The sequence below is a fragment of the Myotis yumanensis genome, unplaced genomic scaffold (genome assembly GCF_028538775.1).
Source record: "Myotis yumanensis isolate MYYU_CA2020_CCGP unplaced genomic scaffold, mMyoYum1.0.hap1 SCAF_2, whole genome shotgun sequence".
In the NCBI taxonomy this organism is placed as follows: domain Eukaryota; kingdom Metazoa; phylum Chordata; class Mammalia; order Chiroptera; family Vespertilionidae; genus Myotis; species Myotis yumanensis.
Window position 1 is genome coordinate 115,124,015 of NW_027223753.1, and position 22,737 is coordinate 115,146,751.

The window sequence follows — 22,737 nt, forward strand, 5'->3', positions numbered from 1 at the left end:
GAGCAGGTGAGATCTGTAGACTGGGGCAGAGCAGTTCCTGAACCAGCAGGAATCAGACGGTGAGTCACCTGAAGGAAACACGGAGGGCTGGGCCTTAGGATGCCAGAGGACTCTTTAAGGAAGAGGGGATGAAGTGTCAGGTGGGCCCTACGAAATCAACCCAGTGTTTCATTCTTCTGCTTCTTTCTTTCTTTCTTTCCTTCTTTTTTTTTTTTTTTTTTTTTTTTGAAGGGGGAGGGTTTCCTAATGCTAGTAAGAAAATATGCATTTACAGCCTTCTTGCTAATTAAATTTTGGCTCAAAGGAATAAAAATATATTTTATAAAACACAAATCCTTTAAAGATTTTACATATTACTTAAAGACTAAAATTCTAATGTATATATGTTAGTAATTGATACCTTTGGAAATGTGTAGTCGTATGCAAGAATCTGATGAGCTCTACAAAGCTGCTTTTACAAATACACAAATATAAATATTAAATTTTTTTAAATAAACTTACTTAAGGGGAAAATTCTCTGAAACTTTTGAATTTTATTCTTTGGCGGGGTTGGGGAGGATCAGTCCTGTTTTTATTAAAAAGATTTAGAAAGAGACTATACCTGGCAACTAAGGGGTGAGGTACTGGCCAGAAAGGTGGGGTGGGCTTAGGCCCAGGGGGTTCAAGGGCAGACTGATAAACCAGGTCCTGGCAGCTGCTGAGGAGGTGCCTGAGGGTGAGCTGCAGGCACTGGGGGGACCAGCTGGTTGTCAGGGGTTGCATGGTACTTGGGTCAGCCTGGAATCTCAGGCCACACTGCCTTGTCTGCCTAGCTCATCCACTGGCCCTGATCCTGTCCGTTGCCTTCCATGTCCACTTCATTGACTTTTCCATCATCAGGCGAGTCACTATAGTTCATCTTGTCCAGGTCCTGCATGTCCTCTTCATCTTGTTCATCATCCTCCAAGCCCTCTTCACTGTGTTCATTCTCCTCTTCCTCCGCATCATGGTACTCTGAGGCTGGCCTGACAGTAGGTACCAGATTGCTGTCTTTGTCTTCGATGCTCTGGAGCCAGGCCTGATGCTGCTGTTCTTGCCGAGCAGCTCGGTCTCATCCACACAGGCTCGGCCTGATAAAAGCACGGTGCCTCCGTCACTCAGGCAAGAGTGAGGGCTCAAGGTGGACATGGCGGCAGCTGCCAGCACCAGAAGCACTTGAATTTCATTCTTAAAACACAGGACAGCTTGTTTTGTTATCTTTAAAAATCTTTGCACAGTGATGAACTTATATAATCAGATCCCTTTTTCTTATTAATTTTAGAACTTTCAGATAAAAGTCTCCAAAGGAGTCCAAGACTTTCTTGAATGCAATATTTGAACAAATAAGTGAAAAATAAAAATATAATTTTATGAAATGGAATTAAAACCTGTTACTGTCATGGATGACAATAAATGAAAATAATAATCAAAGATGGAAACTTTCTTGAAGGTAGTAAATCAATAATAGATTTACAGAGTGTTTATTTATGCCTTAAGGAAATAATGGACTGTGTAGTTGGTTTTCTTTCCAAGTGTGACAGAAAAACAAATGTGTTTGATTTAAATACCAATAGTTGAATATCAAAATTATGGTACTTCTCTTCCTTTTTCCTAATCAAACAAAAACAAACAACTTCAATTTTAATGGTTTTTTCATTCCATTCTTTTTAGGGAGGGTTTATTATGTGTGGATGAGTAGCTAGCCCTAAGGAATGCCTCTGAACAAAAATTAGCCAGCTTATATAACATTGACTCTGCTTTGTGCCATGGATTTTGCTTTTAGCATCTGAAGCCAGTTCATTGTAGACCTTAGTTCGAAAGACTTGTCCTTCTTGGGTTGAACTTTTTGCCACTTGTCACTATGACCCATACATGGATTATGTACTGCTCTTAATGTGAAACCTAAGTGGCAGAACAACAAATGGCCAAGTCTTAAAAGCATCAGTTCAGAAGGAGAGAACATCCCTTACAGCCTTTTTCAAAGTATGTTGAGCAAAGATCCTCTCTGCAAGTTCTGAGGATTATCATCCCAGATTTTCAGTGGTGTATACAAAATCACATTAAAGAGCTTATTTGGATAAATATTCCACAAGCTTCTGCTAAAGAAATGAAGACACTCTGCTATCCACCTTAAATTTTAATGCATTTATTACTTCGGTTGACTTCGGTCAACTAACTATATACTGATGTTTTATGTTAAAGAAAATTCCTGAGTATATCAAGCTGTTGAAATTGTTTTTGATATACTTTCCTATTTTGAATTTGAAGGGAAAATGTTTTGATAATTTAGGAGTATATTTCCTGGTTTTGAGTGCCTTTAAAATAGTCTCTGAAAGGAGGCCAGTGCATGAAGATTATGATAGGCCTTTCTAAGTTTGAAGAAGGACCTGGCGTTTGAAGAAGCAACTTGACTTTCTCTGTGTTTTTGTTGTTGTTTTTAAACAAAGATCTCCTCATGGAAGAAGGAAGGGGCAGTAAGTTGCTTTCTTTTTCTCTCCCTGAGGATGGGGTTGGGGATGAAATAGGCTTTTCCTTCCTTAATATAATAGTGGGATTGTCGTATTTAAAAGTTTCTTTGCTCAGTGATGCAAATTAAATCTAGTAATGAAAAAGTTAACATGAGGCGTACCCATTCGCCTTCAAGCATATTATGCCAGTCTCAAGTTGGGACTTGCTAAAGCTTGGTCTTACTTAACATTCAAAAAGGGAAGTATAGTACACGTTTAGTCACGAAAAAAGTGTAAGACTTTAATGAAAAGAGCAGCTAAAAACCAGCCCATAACTTTATTATTGTTCAAATAACTGAAAGGTTAACCTGCAGAATTTTTTTCTGTTGATTTTTTCTTGTAGCAAGTCTCACATTTCCTAAGAGCCATAAGAGACTTTATAACAATAATTATCTTGTTGTTTTCTTAGAATAGCCTATTAAATGCAGGGAAGCTCTTTTAATGACATTGTTTAGCCATTACAAGCCCTACATTTATTTTGAATAAAGGGAGACATCGTGGGTTGTGTTTGTACTTCTCTACCTCCATCATACTTTAAAAAATGGGGTTTTTTTGGTTTTATTTTATTTTTTTAAATATATTTTAAAGGGAGAGGGAGAAAGAGATAGAAACATCAATGATGAGAGAGAATCATTGATTGACTGCCTCCCGCACACCCTACACTTGAAATTGTGCCTGCAACCCAGGCATGTGCCCTGACCAGGAATCAAACCATGACCTCCTGGTTAATAGGTTGATGCTCCACCACTGAACCATGTCAGCTGGGCTGTTTTATTTTTTTATTACAGTTTATTTTTTTCTTCTGATATTTATTGTTAAAGATGTTAAACCTTCACACAAGTTGAAATAATATTTCATGTAGATTTCATCTAGAGTTACAAATGGTTAATGTTTTTCACATATCTACACACACACATTTTGGGTGCACCTGTTTGAAATTGCAGTCATTGTGATAAATGCCTCACTCCTAACTGCTTCAGGAGCATTTCCAAATAACAAGGACATTCTTCTACCTAAACACAATACTATTATCAGTCAAGAGGTTAATTTTTAAATAATAATATTTTTAAATATTTCATCTGCATTAAAAATTTGCAATTTCCCAGGAATACCCTTTATAATTTTGTTGTGATGGAATCCAATCACCGGTCACCTATTACATTTGGTTTTACTGTCTTTTTAGACTTATTTCTTCTTCAGAACAATCTCTCTGCATTAAAAAACAAACAAACTTTTTCTTTAATCTCCTTGGCTTTTGAAAATTGCTTCGCTCTGTATCTACTAGGTCAATCCTATGGGATGTGTAGTAAGGGGATTCTTTTAAATGTTTCTAAGGCAATTAGCCTGAACTCACCATTGGGGTTTAGAATTTTGAAGTCCAATAGGAATATCTACAATATTGTTTTGGACATAGTCCTGGTTCATGGATCACTAATCACAAAGTCAGGATATCCAAAGTCACTATTTGGGGGGGAGGGCATATACTGAATGACTCATTCACATTTTTTTTGGTTTCAGGATTATGTAAAACAATGATTTTAGGTGAGATTTCAAAACCTTATTGATTTTTCAAAATGTATTCTTGAAGAGACAGAAGCAGCTGCCGGTGTGGCTTGGTGCTTGAGTGTTGACCCATGAACCAGGAGGTCACCAGTTCAATTCCCAGTTGGGGCATGTGTACGGGTTATGGGTTTGATCCCCAGTGCAGGAGGTGGCCAGTTGATGTTTCTCCCTCATTGATGTTTCTGTCTCTCCCTCTCCCTCTTCCTCTCCCTTCCTCTCTCTGAAATCAATAAAAACATATATATTAAAAAAAGAGAGAGAGACAAATACTCAAGTAGAGAATGTGTTTCTGAAATCTTACAAGAAATGAAAATTACGTAATATTATTGGTAAGTCTTTCTAAATCCTGGAATGAACTCTTTTCCTACTTGCCCCTATTTAGTGGGAGATATATATTATCAAGGCTTTCCTTATTCAGTCTTCTAGTCCAGCGGTCGCCAACCTGTGGACTGCGGACCACTGGTGGTCCGTGAGTTCCGAAAGGTTGGCGGCCACTGTTCTAGAAATTCCCCTTGCATGTGACTTCTTCCTCTCTCCTCCCTTCTTTATTGGGTTTCTCTGCATTGACATGGATCTGGGCTCAATGTCCTCTCCTCCAGTGTTGGTAGGCATAGCATTTGTATCATAATCTCATTTTTCTTTGTCACAATACTCTCAGATGCATTCATTGCTTCTTAAAGGAAAAAGCACATATAAAGGGCCTCCAAAGCCTCTGTAGTACACTAATTCATTATTATAAAACAAAGACAAGAAGAGTCTCATTGTAACATAGCTCATGATGCTCTGTCTTGGACACCTTGTCTTTTGCATGTAGTCAGAACATACAACAAATATTGTATTAACAGTCTTATTGTTTCATCTCTCTGTTCAAGAAAGTCACTCTAATTGTGGCTCACATGCAGTGGCTGAGAATTTGTGCTGAGTATAATTATTACAAACCCTTTCATGTTCTCTAGCTGAGATTGATATCTTTAGGTCCCTGTGCCTAAATTACTGTGTTTAATCTGTCATTTGAAATGATTTGTATCTATTAGGTCTTCTTTATATAAAGCACTTACATTTTTCTGGTATGAGAACTTCATGTGTAATGGTTGACTAAAGGGGAGGATGGGTTGAGATTGAGTTTGGAGATATACCTGCTTCTGCTGCTGTTCTCATATCCATATTCTCTCCTGTACTGGCTACTTGATCCATCTCCTTACTTTTGAAATCTTGTTTGTGAGAGGCAGTGATAGGAGCCCAGTAATGGGTCTAATAGACTCCAATGTGGATTTTAATCTCTCCGCTTAACAGCTTTTTTTTTTTACTTTGAACAAGTCATTAATATATCTGACCCTCAGTTTCTTCTTCTGAAAAATAAGCATGGGAATGGCTACCTTATAAGATTATAAAACTTAAATGAGATAATGTACAGGGTAGTTAGAATGTACAGGGTAGGTCAGAAGGGAGAGGGAGAGTGAATAAGTGAATGAATGGGTGTGCCTGTCTGAATGTAAAGTTGGAATGATTAAAAATTGAAAAGACTTCTCAACTACAAAGTTAAGTAATTCTATAATATTTTGGCAAGCTCTTGGGCTTCCTATAATGGTGATCTGATGATTGCTTGAAATACTCTTTATTCTTTCTTGATAGCTTTCTCTGCTGAAAAGAAGGAAGCTAGGACTGGCTTATTCAGACTGTCTGAAAATATGGGAAAGTGTAAAATCTGAGGCCAAATATGTGGGGGGAGAGAGGTGGTCTCAGCTGGGCACTGCATTCAGGTCAATGCTTCGTTCTCTATAGTTCAGAGTTAAATAGAATAAAAAAGGGTAAAAGTACAGAGTAATGTGATGTAATTTTAAAGCAAAAGGCTAATATTTTAAACTAAAAAAGTACTCAGCGATGCATGAGGTGTAATTTCTTAAGATGACTATGGCTACTTAAGATCATATACACCCATCTAATATTGATGCTGAATTGAAAAAATAAAGGTAGGCATTCTAGTTCTGAGCCCCGGGTGTCACGTTTGTGACCGTGAGTTTTATTGCAGCAGTGACAAAAATTTTTCAAAACACTAGTTTACCTGCTTACTGTAAGTCTCGAATTCCGTTTTCTTTCTCTATTCTTGCTTTTATCTTTCTTTTTTGTCACTCCTCCCCGTGTTTTCAGCTTGCATCCCTACCACTCGGTGTCTCATCTCCCTCCCATTCCCCTTTTTCTATAAATACTTTATACTAGAATGAATGGGAGGCTGGGACTCAGAAACCCAGGTAATGTGGAGTCTGAAATGTCGGCACACGACCTGAATGCAGTGCCCAGCTGACCCACGCTAGTTTCTCTTGGTCACGTGGCTACTCCCACCATTGGGTTTGCACCTCTGCTCCGTTTGCTCATTCCCGTGGTGCATTGTAACTGCACTGCACAGGAAACACAGGAGAGCTGCTCTCCTGGTCTTAGACACCCTTAGGGAAAGTCAGAGAAATACAGCTGTTGTTTTCCTTCCTTGGAACTCTTTGAAACTGACTTGTCCTTTATGGCAAGTTGAGTGTTGCTTGTAGCTCCTCATTTCCCTTTACAATCTGGGGCTCTACCCCACCTCCTCCTTAAAATTACCACTGACCTCAGAGTTCTACATTCAACACACTTGACCTTTCCACAGTGTGTGGTTCCGCAGACTATAGCTTTCTCCTTGAATCTCTCTTGCTCCTTGGCTTCCAGTACACCGGACCTCCTGTTTCTTGTTTTAACCCACCAATCCCACCCCCATCCCAGTCCCAGGCACTTCCCCCAGATCCTCTTGCCTCTGTCCATGGGATTTGGGTAACATGGCCTCTGAAGGACTCAGCTCATTCCTTATTCTCTCCCAGTCTTAGAAAAATTTCCCCTGGCCTCAAATCTAGCCGTGTCTTCAGAGCTCTGGATCTGTATTTTGCACCCCTCTGTCCAGCTTTTGTCCGCTTGACCTCGCTCTCTCACTGTGTTTCACATACAACATACCCAGACCCTGCTTCTTGGTCTTCATGATCCAGCGCATCACCCAAGCTAGTGATCTCCAGAGCAATACCATTCAATTGAGGGTGGTTGGGATGGAGATTATGGACCCACTGAGAATACATGTTAATCACAGTTAACGTATAATCTCCTGTTCTCTAGGGGTCTTGGACTCAAAACCTCTCTGAACATGTCACTGAGGCCCATGTCCAATTTTCCCTGGGCTGTTGCCTGTATAGATGCAAGACCTTTTCAGTTGATCTCCTGACCTCAGTGGCTGTTCTTCAACCCAGAATCATCCTATTGCTGACAAATTGATGTTCTTCTAGAGCAGCACAACAGAGGACATAATGCTTCACTTCAGAAACCTTCAGTGGTTAGAGAAATGCCACAGCAGGATCCGCGCTCTGTCCAAGCTCATCGTCTAATTCCCATGCTGCAGCCTCAGACCCCCAAAGCCCCTCGCGATCCGGCCACAGCACAATGCCCTCCTCGGCCCGAGCCTTGCTCAATACTGCTCTCTGCCCAGCAGTGCTCCTTTTGGGTGCTTGGTTTTCCCCTTTAAAGTTCAGTTCACATTTCCATTTTCTGCGAGCCCTTTCTCAGTTTCTTCATTTGCAGTCAGGTCCCCTTTCCTCTGAGCTCCTATGGTGAGTTAATTACGGCTCTCATACAGCTTACCACATTCGATTCACTGTGGCCTGTGTGCCTGACCAGCTGCGGCTTCCACGGAGAAGTGCACGAAGAATGACCAGATGAACCCATGAATCTCTATGTGGGACTTTACTCCTTTCAAGAACTCTCAGTGCTGGAGGGCCGCCCAAACTACTTAGGGGGTCCACAAACCATTCATACCCCTGAGGTTACTGAAGTTCATTTGTGTTGAGACCTCTTCCTCCCTCTGCAGGCGCCACCTCCTTACCTTTCTCACTGCTGAGGCCCAATGTCAACCCTGGAGGCATGCAGCTTGTCCTAACTGTCAGGTGGTAGAGCAGAGCCTCTGCTTTGCTGGTGGGGCCACAGGCACTGTAGACAAGGTATCTTTTACTTTGTCCTCAGACTTCTTTTCTCCCTCAACAAGGAGTCCTGTAACATCTATCCTGTGGTGTTGCAGTGAAAGATAGCAAAGTAGTAATCTTTATCAAGTGCAGAGCATGGTGTCAGCCACAGCAAGTGTTCAGTAAACAAGACACGCTGCCTGGTGAGGTCCTGGGAGGTTCTGGTAGCTTCTAGGTCAGGCCTAATTAGCTGGCGGCACCTGGGCTAGTTATGGCCCACACAAGAATACTGCGTTGTTTTTGTAGGGTCATAGAATATGGGGGTGGCTACGGAAATTTTGAAAATCACAGAAAATATAGGAGACTGGATTTATGAATTCTCTTGAGAACATTAGAAGATTTGAAATTATAAATATAGTGTTTAAGAATATGAGTTTAGAGGCAAGAATCTGAATTAGAGCTCTAGCCCTGCTCTTTATATGCCGGGTGACCCCCATGCACATTGCTTAACCTCTGTTTCTCAACTTCTTTATCTCTAAAATAGAGATAATAATTTCACTTTATAGGCTTCCTGGTATTATTAAATGGAACAATATAGTTAAAGCTCTTGGTTACACAGTAAGTAGTAGGTAATGTGTGTAGCTTTTGTTGTCACTGATGCTAGTTTTACTACTGTTATTGCTACTAGTTAGCCACCCTGGACTCCAAATCCCTTCTGTGCCAACAGTTGGCACTGGATAGTAGATGCCCCCACAGTAGGGTATGGACTTTTAAGGTAGCCTAGTCCTTACTCTGGCCTGCCACCTTATATCTGCCACAGTCTCTTAACAATTTTGTGTTTCCTGTTGACAGATGCCTCTCTTGGACATTCTTGCTCAAGATGGCTGTGTGTAAATCAGTCTGGACGGAAGTATGAACCTCAGGGAACATTTATCTCAGTGCTTCTTCACGAGTGTCCCAATCAATAGCTTCAGTGCCCCTGGTAGCTCATGCTCAGCCCTCACCCTTGACCTACTGAATCAGAAACTCAGGGGTGGGCCTAGCAGTGTCTTTAAGAATCTCTTCAGCTGGTTCTGGTACCAAGTAAAGTTTGAGGACTACTTTGGTTTGAACATAAGTGTTCTCTATTCATATTGTCTGTATTTGGTTTCATGTAAATTTTAAAATAGTGGGTTTTGTTTCTGGGCACTTTAAATGGTTTGTGAGTTCCACACTTTCCTTAGCTATGCTCCCTGCTGTCTCCTAGCTATGCTCCCTGAGGTATTAGACCGGTGGGGAGTGGGTTCTTCCTCTAGAGCAGTGGTTCTCAACCTTGGCTGCACATCAGAATCACCTGGGAATCTTTTTAAAATCCTGATTTCTGGGCCTCATCCTCTGGAAATTCTGTTTCTTTGTTATGGGGTGGGGCCACAACATTAGTAACAAAGAAACAGAATTTCCGGAGGATGAGGCCCAGAAATCAGGATTTTAAAAAGATTCCCAGGTGATTCTAATGTGCAGCCAAGGTTGAGAACCACTGCTCTAGAGGCTTGCTCTGTTAAGAGTTATGTAAACTTTGACCTTTTAACTTGCTGGAGGAATGAGTTTACCTGGAGGTAAACTCCAGGCATTTTGAGAAAGAAAGTTATGGAAGGAGCCTCTTTTAAATGGATATGAAATACATAAAGTGATGGTTTTGATAAGATTGAATAATTCTTTTTTAAAATATTTTATTAAGTTATTACATATGTGTCCTTATCCCCACATTACCCCCCCCCCCCCCCCCCACTTATGCCCTCATCCCCCTGTTGTCTGTGTCCATTGGTTAGGCCTATATGCATGCATATAGGACCTTTGGTTGATCTCTCACCCTCCCCTACCTTACCTCTGATGTTTGACGGTCTGATCAATGTTTCTCGGTTTCTGGATCTGTTTTTGTTCATCAGATTATGTTGTTCATTATATTCCATAAATGAGTGAGATCATGTGATATTTATCTTTCTCTGACTGGCATATTTCACTTAGCATAATGCTCTCCAGTTCCATCCATGCTGTTGCAAATGGTAAGAACTCCTTCTTTTTACCGCAGCATAGTATTCCATTGTTGAATAATTCTTTTAAGATTCTAATTAATAACTTTACATTGGCCATCTAACTTCTGTGGTTTGGGAGTTCTCACTGCTTGTCTGCCTTCTCCTCTCTCATTTACAGTAAATTTTCTTGGTTTCTCAAGAATTCTTCATTATGAGGCAATACCCTTTCACCCTTTGCCTGCCCCAGGGATAGTCAGAAGACCTTTTCCAGTAATAACAGTTATATTTCACTTTTCACAAAAGCCCTTAATTGTGCTCTAAGCTCACACACTATATCAAAGCTACTTAAAAAAAAAAGAACCACACACACACACACACACACACAAACAGCATTCTCTTTTGTGTGTCATTAATGGCTGTGGTATAGCATCCCATTCGATAAGTATTCCATAACTTAGTATTTTGATGCCAGTTTGGGAATTTGTTCTCAAATAGTTGCTTTGCATTTTGTATGATTTTAAGATGGCTCTACTATGCCTTTTCTCTAAGTTCTTGTTAGATTATTCTACACACCATTTACTCCACTTTTGGTTATGATGTTATTGCAATAGAATTAAATATTTGTGTTTATGGAGAACAGATTTACTATTGAAATTTTATCTTGAAAGACCTTTGTAAAAATTGTATACATTATCTAGATGCAGTTTTTTTATAAAACTGTATTAGAGTCTACTCATGAATATATAATGTATTCAGTAAAAGTACTGTGCATTTAGTGACATCACTAACAGTTACCATGATCTAATTCTTTTATTTGAGAGAATGAAAATCAGACTTCAAGAGCACTTTGTAAAAGGAGAGTTTGGGATATTGTAATAGACTGCAGTTACTTACCCAAGACCAACAGTACATAGCTGGAGCATTTTACCAATAGTTTCAAACTGATATGTCGATAGACATCAGTCCACAAGCTATTCATGTGCTATTTAGTTATCCTGCTTCTTTCATGAGCACTCAGTAGAGAACCCAAGAACATCCCCACTTTCCCGGCCCCTGTGTCCAAGCTGTAGGAACTCAACTGAAAAGAGCTTTCAAGAAATGTTTATCATCTTTGATAATGAAAACATCAGTGGAAATGGATTTTCCTTTTGCTTTTCTAGTATGTAAAAATAAAACCTGTTTGGTTTATTATCAAACCTTTATTGATTGCACAATGAGGCACAGTCTCTGCTTCAGAAGTACATGTAGGTTACTTAAACAGTAGGTGCCTGCAGGAGGAGTCATCACAATGCAGTGTGAGATCAGCAATTGAGGCATGACAGACAGGGAGGGACTGGGTTTGAGATGGTGGTGGGAGGTTGGCCAGATCATATTTCTTGGACTAGGTGATGGCAACGCAGGATTTTAGGGCGGGATAAGAGTTTTCTTGGTGAGTCAGAGGTAAATTTACATGTGCAATGGCACAGGGGCAAAAAAGCCTGGCATGTTCAGGTTTATAGAAGAGTGTGAAGTTCCAGGGATGGAAAAGCAGTGAGGCGATGAGGCCAGAGCGGTGGGCAGGTTCCAGGGCCTCAGTGCCCTTGAGGGCATAGGAAGAGGCCTGAGATTCACCTTCCGATGATAACGCTGGAGCTGGAGGCACATTTACAGAGTGTGAGCATTACTTTGTGCATTCTCTCTGGAAGTTTTAAGCTGGCATCTACAATACCAGATAACTATTTTGTAGTTTTTTTTGAGCCACAAAGGTATTCAGGAAAAACATGCGGAGGTAAATAAGTCCAAGTAGGGCTCCATCCTTTGAAAAATATCCCAGTATGGATGTTACTGGTTGTGGGCCAGCAGTTTCATCTATGTATGTACCAAGAATAGCATAATATTCTGACATATTCTATATAAAACATTTGTAACCCAAGGTCAGTGGGAAGTATTGTGGGATTTACCAATAAAAAATGACATTTTCTGTCTTCAAAACACATTTTTCTTAGAGAATCCTAACCATCTTTAGGGGATGCGGTCAAGAGTACAGTGAACTGGTAAAGGGACATATGCAATGAAGGCCCTAAAACATACCCAAACAGTTGGAGAAGCAATTATTTTTAACCAGAGTGGGAGGCAGGAGGATAGAGGTTGTTGCCCAGGAAGGCTTTGCTAACGAAGTAGGTGGCATATTCAACCACCATTAGAGGATTTGCTGGGCAGAGGGAAATTCTAAAGAAGAAGAATACAGTATTTTTGCCCTTGAATTGTATGCTCTTGGCATGTGAGCAAAGTATTATAGCACAGTATTTCATGTGGCTTAATTATGGTGCCCGTGCCTCCTATGTTGACTTGTAATAACATGGAAAAGGCTCTTTGTAACTGTAAGGAGCTTTCAAAGGCCTTTGACCACCTACAGCTCCCCAGATGCTTTATATGTGGCATCCCTTTCAACCCCTAAGTTTCAGCTTCACCGAAGGACTTTCAAGGTGGTTTTCTTTTTTCCCAAAAATTCAGCAAGTATCAACATTTTTGGAATACAAAGTCGGAGTGCTGTTTGAATTATGTGTGTAAAACAATGTGAGAAGGTGTTTTGGAGGGGAGGTTTTTTGGAATACACATTTATCCACAATAAATCTATTCCAAAATGTAAGTGAATGTTCTAGAAAAGATGACCTCTAGTGGCCACTTGCTTTCTGGTGCATTCTCTTAATGATACTTCATTCTGCTTATGAATACATCTATGTGGAATTAAATTTACATAATCCTTTTTGTACATCAGGATAATAAAATGTAAGAAAACATTTATTTTAATCCCTTTTTATTGCTTAAATGTTATTTCCAAATAAATTGTCTTTTGAAATCTAGTCCATAAATAGAAGTGAGCCATGATAAAGTCATCAGTTTAGGGTTATATTGTCTGTCTGACTGGTATGATTGTCTTGGTTTGATGCTGTAGTCTTTCTTCCTCTCATGCATAATAACCTTCTTGTGAAATTTTTACATAAAAAAATATATATTAAGGGATCCATACAGATGTTTGTTGCAGCCAACAAGAGAGTTGTTTCTTTAGCGATAAACAGTTGATGCTGCAATCTACAGTTAGTCTTGCTGTTGGTTTGACTCTGAGTATATGGAACTCTGGCAAAATGAAATGGAGCAAAACACAGAAAGAAGACAGCTACAACAATAAACACTTTACCTTCCAGCTTCTTGTTGTTTTTGCTGTCCTTACTTTTCGACTTTCTGTAAGAATCATATACTTTTTTTGCAATCACCACATAAAACAGAAGCATTAAGGCAAAAACCGTCCAGAAAATGAACTGGGATATGTAATTCACCGCTTGGTGCCACTTCAACCCCAGAGGGCTCTTTAATGAGGCACACTTTTTCACAGTTGACGGTGTCATCTTCTGGTTGCTTAAGATCATGTTTGGCAGAGAGATGAGGAACAAAAGGAACCAGACAAAGGTTGAGACTGTTTTTGCAAAAGTGGGTTTTTGTACAAAGAATTTTCCAAAAGGTCTGATGATCTTGAGGAATCTGTCAAAGGCGATGAGGCCCAGCAGAATGATGCCCACGTACATGGTCTCATAGAAGATGACGGCAGAGAAGCGACACACGAAGGCTCTGAGTTGCCAGGGTCCCAGGTGTGAATCGGAGAGGATTTTAAATGGAAGCATGAGTGTCATTACCAAGTCGGCCACCAGAGTACTTTTGAGGTAAACGATGAAGGTGGAGGAGCTGGGAATGTGAATGAACACCCACAGGGCCAGAGTGTTCAGCGAGATGCTGGTGAGGAAAACAATGGTGTAAATGGCTGGGAACACCAGCTGTGCTATCCGCGTGTCCCTGGGGCACTGCTCAGACCCGTTGAAGCCCTTTGTCACTGTGGCGTTCATGATTTCCAGTGTCAGCTGTTACAAATAAACACACACAGACACACAGTAAAACAAAGCCTTTCATGATTTCAAAATGCTGCTTTTAGAAAAAACAGACTTTAGGTTTGTAGCATATTAATACCTTCTGTATTAACATTATCACATTCAGTAGATCGGTGGAGAAGGCACAGTTTGTTTAGGATTTTTAAAGTGCATAATACGGTTTTGGTACTTGTAACATTACCCTTACTCTCAGCATTATGAAATCCAAATAACAGGTCCTACCCTATTCACAAGTGCTACTCTTACTATGGCAGTAAAACAAAACCCCAGTTAAGAGGTACTAATTGATGTCAGATTACCGTACATTATATAATTTTTTATGCTCCTAATCTAGTTTGTAGAATGTTAACCTTAAAGCATTTCCCACCTTGAGTATAGTCCACCATTTATAAGCAAGCACACTTATAATAAAAATTGAAACTCACCTTGGTTTGCGAGGAGGCTCGCTCGCTGTCTCCTGCTTGGCGCAGTCATTAGATCAGCCCACGAAGAGCGTGTGAAGCAAGCCCTTCTGCTTTCTTAAACCTGCTTTCCTTCCTCATTTCACGTGTAATGTGAGCCCTTGGAATCTCTTCACATTCAGACCTTCGGAGGATTTTCTAATAAGAAATCTCTTATTTCAAAGTTATGTACTCTTCATCTACTATGACTTGCATAAATTAGTTGCAGTTTCTTTATATTTTCTCATAGTGTAACTTTCCTGCAGCTTAATCTTGTTTACCTACTTGTTTAATGAAATTTTTGAGTGCCTCTTGTATATAGTAATGGGAGGCAGAAAGATAAAGAAAATAGCCCCAAATTACAACAAAGTGTAATAGTTGACTCTAAAACCAGATAGAATCATTATCTGCATCCTTTTCCCCAGAAATTTGTGTTCAGTATGATGGCCTGTTTGTTTCTATAAACGTTTATCTTAGTCTTTTTGTCTTTCCATCTCTGAAAGAGAAAATGACATATTTGCTAAGGGTTAAGGGATAATAGATCCAGATTTTTGGAGTCAGAATCCCACACCCACCAATTACTGTGTACTAGATCATAGACAGCTGATTTGATGGCTCTGTGCTGCAGTGTCCTCCTCTGTGTCGTGGGTTTAGTAATGGTGTATACCCTGTAGTCCTGCTGAAAGGATGAAGTGCGGGCCTGGAATAGTGCTGGCTGAAAAATTTTAGTCACTCACTGCTCTGGTGTGGGAATTATAGATTTAAATGGCGACATACTTTCTCATTTATTGGAAAACCATTTTTGGAAATCTTCCCTGTATTTCATGTTATATGCGAAGTGCTATAGACTTCAGGAATTTTATCCATCAATCAATCTTGGGCCAAGGTCTGCAAATTTTTTTCTTTAAGATCTCTTCAAGTTTGAAAGAGTAATTGCTGTTTTTTTAAAAATATATTTTTATTTATTTCAGAGAGGAAAGGAGAAGGAGAGAGAGATAGAAACATCAATAATGAGAGAGAATCATTGGTTGGCTGCCTCCTGCACACCTCACACTGGGGATTGAGCCCACAACCCGGGCATGTGCCCTGATCAGGAATCGAACCCAGGACCCTTCAGTTCCCAGGCTCTATCCACTGAGCCATGCTGGCCAGGCTAATTGCTGCTTTTATATAGACAAAAATCTATAATAAATGTTGTCTTGCCAGATAGGTCAAGGGAAAGAGGAAATTTAGAGATCTTATGAAGGAATGTGGAGTTCTCCGTGGTGAGTTTCACTTCATATTTTGTGCTACAAGTTTAACCACAGAGCTGGAGTAGACTGTCGGGTTGGTTGATTGAGAATTTTTCGATGACTTGGCTTGGGATTCTGAGAATAAAACTCTATAACCAACCAGACATTTTGAGGCAATGGGATGCCTGATAATTTTGCTTGAAACTAACCTATGGTGACACAGTTTGAAAAAAAAAAATGTGTTTCATTCAAATTGATTCTTGGAAATACAGATTCTGGATTTCATTAATGCAATGGAACATAATTCAAACATATCTTTTTGTTTGCTTTATTAGAGAGTAAAAACAAACAAAACTTTTTTAGTTTTATTTTTTAAGTAGAGGGATTTGACTTATGTAATTAAGTGTACATTTCCTGACAGAGGCAAATCCATTGAAGGTTTGGGATAGTTTCAATTTAAACAAGGGAAATTTCATTTCATAATGTGAAAACTGGAAATCACATTTTGGTCAAATTTCAAAATGCCAGAGTGTGGGAAACTTTCAAAAGGGGAACTCAAGTGGTATCGATTTCTAAAGTTACGGAAGGGTATTCTTTTAAATGGGTTGGTAGGTTTCAAAATTTTTCATCATAGTAAATATTCCATAGGTCACTCATTCCTCTGCGTCCATGTGCTTAGTGCGCATTGGCCGTCTTTCTTTGTTCTCATGAGTTGCCATGACCCATGGGGGAGGTATTTTGCCCTTGATACTGTCTCTGAGAGGCTGCCCAGGAGAGCAGATATGAGCATGGCCTCAGGAGCCAGAGTGCCTGGGTTCAATTCCTTATTCTAACTCGTACTTTTCTTATGACCCTGGGCAAGTTAGTTATGCTCTCTATGAAACCATTGTCTCCACTTTATATGAAAATAAGTAATGGTGTCTGCTTTTCTGTGTTGTGAAAGGGATACAATGGGTGAAAATTCACCCACTGTGGAGAATGAATCCTGTGACATGGTAGGTATTGGCATGTTTTCTATTAAATGAAATTAAAAGAAAAGTGGAATATAATGTAGAACTGTGGGATAGCTCATGAAAGACAGGAGGAAAAAATCAAATCCTATATAATAAAAGGCTAATATGCAAATTGTCCCCTCAGGAGTTCTACCAACTGGGTGTTTGACCACCAGTGGGTGGCACGGAATGAAGGAAGGCCCTGGCCGGCAGCCAGCAGCCAGGGAAAGGAAGACCCCAATCAGCCCTGATCTCTGGCCAGGCCTAGGGGCCCTACCCATGCAAGTATTTCATGCACCGGGCCTCTAGTAAGATAGAAGTAAAGGTTCCAGAAATTAGGTGCCTGTCAAATGAGAATAAACTAAACATTTAAAATCCACCCAGCTGGTGTGGCTCAGTCAGGGCACATGCTCAGGTTGCAGACTTGTTCCCTAGTAAGGGCATGCAGGAGGCAGCCGATCAATGATTCTCTCTCATCTTTGATGTTTCTATCTCTCTCCCTCTCCCTTCCTCTTTGAAATCAATAAAAATATATTTTAAAAAATAAAATCCTATTGGACTCAAAAGGGAATATAGTTAAAACTAATAAAATCACACTGGCTGTGCTGGTCTGTTGATAATATGATCTTATTCAATTCTTACAGCAGTGATCGGTTCCATTTTACAGATGAGAAAACAGAAGTGCAGAAGTTAAGCACTTCGCCTCAGATCATGCAGCCCAGGCCCACTGCAAACCCACAGTCTAGCTCTAGGCCCCACACTCAGAGCCTGCTTTACTCTCTCCTAGCTGTTAGAAGCCACAGATAAGGTGAACATGGAATTGTTTACCAAATTCTGGAGTTTTTGAGGTGGGCATAACTGAATGATGAATGAGACGAAACAGTAAACTATAAAGTTAATGGACTTGTGAAACTTCTTGTCTTAAAGTGAGGTGTGAGGTTGAAAACATAAATTGTTTCAAAGCAGTATAATCAGAAGAGAATCAAAGAAGATAAAATAAAAATTAGAAGCCTGCAAAATGGGAATAACTACATTTGTAGTCTCCTTTGGGATTTTTCTTTGGATCAGAGTTAACAGTTTAAAGGTTCCTGTTGATGTGGTAACCAGTGCCATGTAAATAATATGTGAAAGATGAGGAAGTATTTACTTTTATTTGGATTGAAAGTCAAAATGGGAACTCCTGTACTCATAGAAGAACCTTTTACTTCCCATCAAGGTATACCATGGTACTTTTCGCAGATTATATGAAAATGTTTAAAAAATTCCACACTGCATTAACCGAAAGTGGTAATAATAAGCTAAAATAAATTACACAATTTCAAGTTAAATGTAGTAATCTTTGTCTATTATTAAATTCAACATTAGAAAGTCTGTACCTATGACTGGAAACAGGCAATTGATTCACAATATCTGAATCACTGGGATGAATATTCAGCTTCATAATTTTATTATAAAGTTTAAAGAGTTCAAATATAGACATGTATATAGTAGTAATTGCAAGTTAATCCCTTTTACATATAATACCAATGGTTTGGAAATATGTACATGTACATATATATTTACATTTATTGATATATTGTAACTTTATTTTATTTTATGTCAGTACATGATGACTTCCCTAATTTTTAAAAAAATGTTATACAATATAAAGTTATCATAGTTTAGTTAAGTTGTTGGGCATTTATTTTTCCCATTTTTTCTCATATTAAAAAACAGTACTGTAGAGCATATACATGTCCATATATTTTTGTGCATTTGTTGCAACATATAGGAAGTTTCCTAAAAGTGGAATGCTGGATCAAACACTGTGCATCAATATGTAGGACGTTATTTTCCAATAGCTTTCCAGAAAGATTGTACTGATTTGTAGTCTCACTGAGTGGGATTCTACAACACCTTGCTTAAAAACTTATAAATCAATTCTAAACTCATGGTGCAAAAAAGCCATGTCATTTTAGTCTACTTATTTGATTATTAGTGATATATATGTATTTATATTATACTGCCCATTTGTATTTCTCCTGGAAATGGATTTTTCAAGCCCTTTCCCCATTTTTTTGAAAAGTCAGGCTGTCTCTTTTTACTTAGAGACTTGTAAACGTGTTTCCACATGCTTAGTTCCCACTGGCATCATTGTAGTCCCGCTTTGGGCATTCCCAGCTAGCAGGTCACCTAGATCAGCGACTGGACTGCAGTTGTTTACAGTGCAAAGCCACTGAAGTACCCTGGTGCTTGAAGACAGGGTTGTTTTTGTTTTGTTTTTTTCCCGTGTAGGGGTTTTCTTCTGCTTTTAAAGTTCTAGTCCAGAGATTGTCAGTCTTTTCAAGAACTAGCTAGTAAATACTTTTGTGGTTTTGTAGTCTCCAACACAACTACTTATCCCTGTTGTTACGGCAGGTAAAACCCCAGTGGGTGTGGCTGTGTTCTAATAAAACCTTATGGACACTGAAACTTGAATTTCATGTAACTTTAATGCAGCATGAGCTTTTACCCTTCTTCTAACTATTATCCCCACAAACATTTGAAATGTAAAATCCATTCTTAGCATATTACACTTTGATTGGTTGAACAGACAACCAGACGACCAGATACTTAGCATATTAGGCTTTTATTATATAGGATTCAGCCTTTTAATTTCTTCTCATATGACATTTAGATATTGGAATCTATGCCTTCTGCTTGAGAATCACCTCTGAGGATCATATATAATTAAGATAAATGATGTCATAATTCCCAGTGTGTTGTATATTTTATCTATATTAAGAATAATGAACATGGCTTCTGTGGAATCAGTCTACATTTGAAATCTGACCTGGTTTCCCATTTACATATGAACTAATTGATGTGAGATGTCACCTTCAGAAGATTTTCTCAATGTTCTGTCTTAAAAGTGTTGGCAGCTAATCTTTCTTAAATGGGTTTAACATATGAGGTAGGGGGAAGATAGGAAGTGAGTCATGGTATCTAATATCTCTGAACAAAGAATTTCTAACAAAGTGTGATTTAGAGTTTAATGTAGATTTTTTGTTATACACACAAATAACAAACAGGTAAATCCAAACATTTTGTTGTTGTTAATCCTCACCCGAGGATATTTTTTCCATTGATTTTTAGACAGATGGGAAGGAGGGGGAGAGGCAGAGAGAGAAATATCGAACCCAGGACTCTTCAGTCTGACGGCCAACACCCCAACCACTGACCAAACCAGCAAGGGCATAAATCCAACCATTTTAATCACTTTCCTGTTGATAGTTATGCTGTACAAATGCTTAATTACATTTGTTTTTCTCACTATGGGAAATGTTTATTAACTTGTGTGCAGTCTCTAGTAGCTAGTTAATAAAGATAAGTTAATGATGCTATTGTATTTACTAAAGTTGTGAAAACATTAGTAAAACCGATTTCTCTAGTGTTAAGGGAGTATTATGTTTGTTTGTTTTTGTATGTGTGTATTAGAATATCTTATAAAAAGCCTCCTTATTTAATGGCTTCATTTGCTGTTTCTATACTTTTTATTGGGAAAGTAGTTTTTAATCTTCTATCTTAATGAACATTAAAAAAATTCAGTCTAATCTATTACCATTTCAATTAGTATAAATCCCTTAGGTCTTTGCTGATAATTATAAGTTAGTAGTTACTATTCTTTGTGTGCCCCACTTACTTAAATTTTTATAATGATTATCACAATAGGTCAGCATTTGGTTAGGGGACTAGAATTGTATATACAACTAACTAGAGGCATGATGCACAAAATTTGTGCAAGGGGCTCGGCCCTTGCAGCCGCGGTGGCTTGCCTCGGCCCTTGCAGCCCCACTTGTCCAGAAGGTCATCCGGAAGAATGTCCAGAAGGTCGTTTGGCTGCCTGATCTAATTAGCATGTTACGTTTTCATTATTATAGATAAGTATAATTTTTGGTCAGAAGATTTTATCAGATTTATCATTCTCCAGTTGATTATATAGTAAGTTTACTAATATTGTGATCAATAATGTATTTATAGAATTACAGTAAGTATCATTATATTGTTACCTATTTTGCCAAAACTCTTCAATTCTTGAATTCTGTATGGTTTTGCATGTCACATGGTTATTGGATAACAGTTTGTTTTGCTCCACAGCTATATGTTAATTTAGTTTTCTACATTTTAAGATAGCTTTTAATACTGGAAAAGTAAATGAAAATTACTTTTGTAGTCTTCTATTGTTTCAAGCGTCATTGTTACTCAGCTGCTTCTTAGTATTAATATTTTTACATAGTGTTTTCTTTTAGGAGTTCCAAACACTAATATTTCAATCTGGTTAACAGATTGAAATCTTACCTCAATGTGTTTATATTGGAGTCTCTTCGCTTGGGTCCCTACCATCCTGACCTTTCCCCCTGTTTTCGTGGGGAGATGTTGCAGAATTGGTGCACTTCAGCATACTCATCAAGGAATTTTTGAAGGACTTACAAAGGAAAAAGTAGATGAATGGGTCCAGGCATGCATTTAAGGAAGTTAACCAGAGCGTGCTCTCCTTCACATAGAACAGAGTATTCTCCGCAGAGCAGTTAAAGACATCCCGGGTCTGGCTCAGGGTGTAGGGAATCCGGGCAAAATGGAAGGGAACAAAACAAATGAAAAATACAGCAATGATAATGAAAACCTTGATGTTCACCTTTTTCTTGTGAACTTTACCAGTACCCCTTGTTCTTACATATGACCTGTATAGTTCTTTTGTAATGAGTGTATAACATACAATGACAATTAAAAAATTAATCCAGAAAATGACTTGACAGATATAATTGACTATTTCATGCCAGACCAAACCAAATTCTGATTTGAGGAAAGAGCATTTCTTCACATTCTTGTCTCTCGGCCTCCTGTTGGTTAGGATCATGTTAGGCAAAGACAGTAAGAACATGAATGCCCAGATGACAACAGAAAGAATCTTGGCCCCCAGGAGATTGTTGGGGCTGGATGTTTTAAATGGCCTGGTGGTCTTCTGGTAGCGATCGATAGTTATCAGCCCTAGGAATGAAATACTGATATACATTGTGAAGTAGAATATGACAGAGGTCACTTGGCACACGAACACTCTCAGTGGTCCTGTTCCCAGTTTGGCATCACTGAGGATTTTGAATGGAAAAGTCAGAATCATGAGAAGATCAGAAATGACTGTGTTCTTAAGAAAAATAATAAAGTTGGATTTACTGCGGATTTGAAAGAAAATCCTCATTGCCAGGCTATTTGTGATGAGTCCAGTGAAAAACAGGACAGTGTAGAGGAGCGGGAAGAGGACCTGGGTGATGTGGTAGTCCCTGGTGCACAGGCTGCCATTCCCCGCGGGAGAGGTGAAGTTGTCCATGGCCGCGTTCCCTCTTTGATACCTGGAGGAGAGGGGGTGGTGGTTATTTTCAGTGCCAGTAGCTGATTTTGCTTTTGTCTCTGTGTGTAACTTTTCTGGACAGCCTTCTTTAAAAACAGGTTTCTAATTTTTTTTGTGGCAAGTAGTAAGAACAAAGAAAACAATCTCATGATATTTCATCATATTCTACTTCTAGGAAAGTAAAATGGTCTGAATTATGTGAAAGTATGGATACTTTGTATTTTTCATTTGTTGAATATTTGCCTCTCTTAAAACATTTTTTATCTTAGGCAAAAACATCTGTATATTTATATATGAAGTCTAGAAGAGCAATATTAGGGCTCTGCTTTGTTCTCTGGTTTCATTTCCATGCCTTTAAAAAGTTCTTTTGTTCCTATTCAGTCACCCTTTCTGCACCAACCTTATTCCTGGACTTCACTTACTCTAGTTGCACCATCAAAGCATTCTAAGAAGAAATAACTGATAATTGCCTATTAGGATTAAATAAGTAAGACACTGAGTCAGAAAGAAAAATTTCCTTTATAATTGAAGGATATTTCTGCCTCTATATTGCTGGCATCCTTTCAAAAGTCAGGCCCATAAGGACTCATTCTTTAGCTTCAAATATAATGGTAGATACTATAACAAAGCAAAACCATGCTCATGTCTGGTTCCATAGGTTATTATACCCCAACAAGCAGCTGTAAATAAACTAACACTTCACTTGAATATGTTATCTGA

General features: G+C 38.9%; 3 protein-coding genes across 5 annotated transcripts in view; 1 reads left to right on the forward strand and 2 right to left on the reverse strand.

Moving 5' to 3' along the window:
- Positions 1 to 22,737, forward strand: part of MED12L (mediator complex subunit 12L) — a 423,390-nt gene that overhangs the window by 284,858 nt on the left and 115,795 nt on the right. The window lies entirely within an intron of this gene.
- P2RY13 (purinergic receptor P2Y13) lies at positions 11,281 to 14,552 on the reverse strand. 2 transcript variants are annotated; one of them, XM_070405982.1, is made up of 3 exons: positions 14,414 to 14,552; positions 13,247 to 13,961; positions 11,281 to 11,700 (listed from the first exon to the last, which is right to left on the reverse strand). In XM_070405982.1, exons 2-3 carry the CDS (start codon positions 13,944 to 13,946, stop codon positions 11,450 to 11,452), a joined length of 951 nt encoding a protein of 316 aa, XP_070262083.1. In that variant the 5' UTR covers positions 13,947 to 13,961; positions 14,414 to 14,552; the 3' UTR covers positions 11,281 to 11,449. The 2 variants fall into 2 exon arrangements, with proteins under 2 accessions (XP_070262083.1, XP_070262082.1); XM_070405981.1 differs by lacking the exon at positions 11,281 to 11,700 and having other exon boundaries at positions 12,849 to 13,961; positions 14,414 to 14,539.
- The window catches only part of P2RY12 (purinergic receptor P2Y12), a 55,128-nt gene continuing 52,040 nt past the window's right edge, over positions 19,650 to 22,737 (reverse strand). For both annotated transcript variants that reach the window (XM_070405979.1, XM_070405980.1), the window contains one exon: positions 19,650 to 22,018. In XM_070405979.1, the coding sequence (XP_070262080.1) occupies positions 20,980 to 21,996 (1,017 nt within the window). In that variant the 5' untranslated portion in view covers positions 21,997 to 22,018 and the 3' untranslated portion in view covers positions 19,650 to 20,979. The remainder of the gene's footprint in view (positions 22,019 to 22,737) is intronic.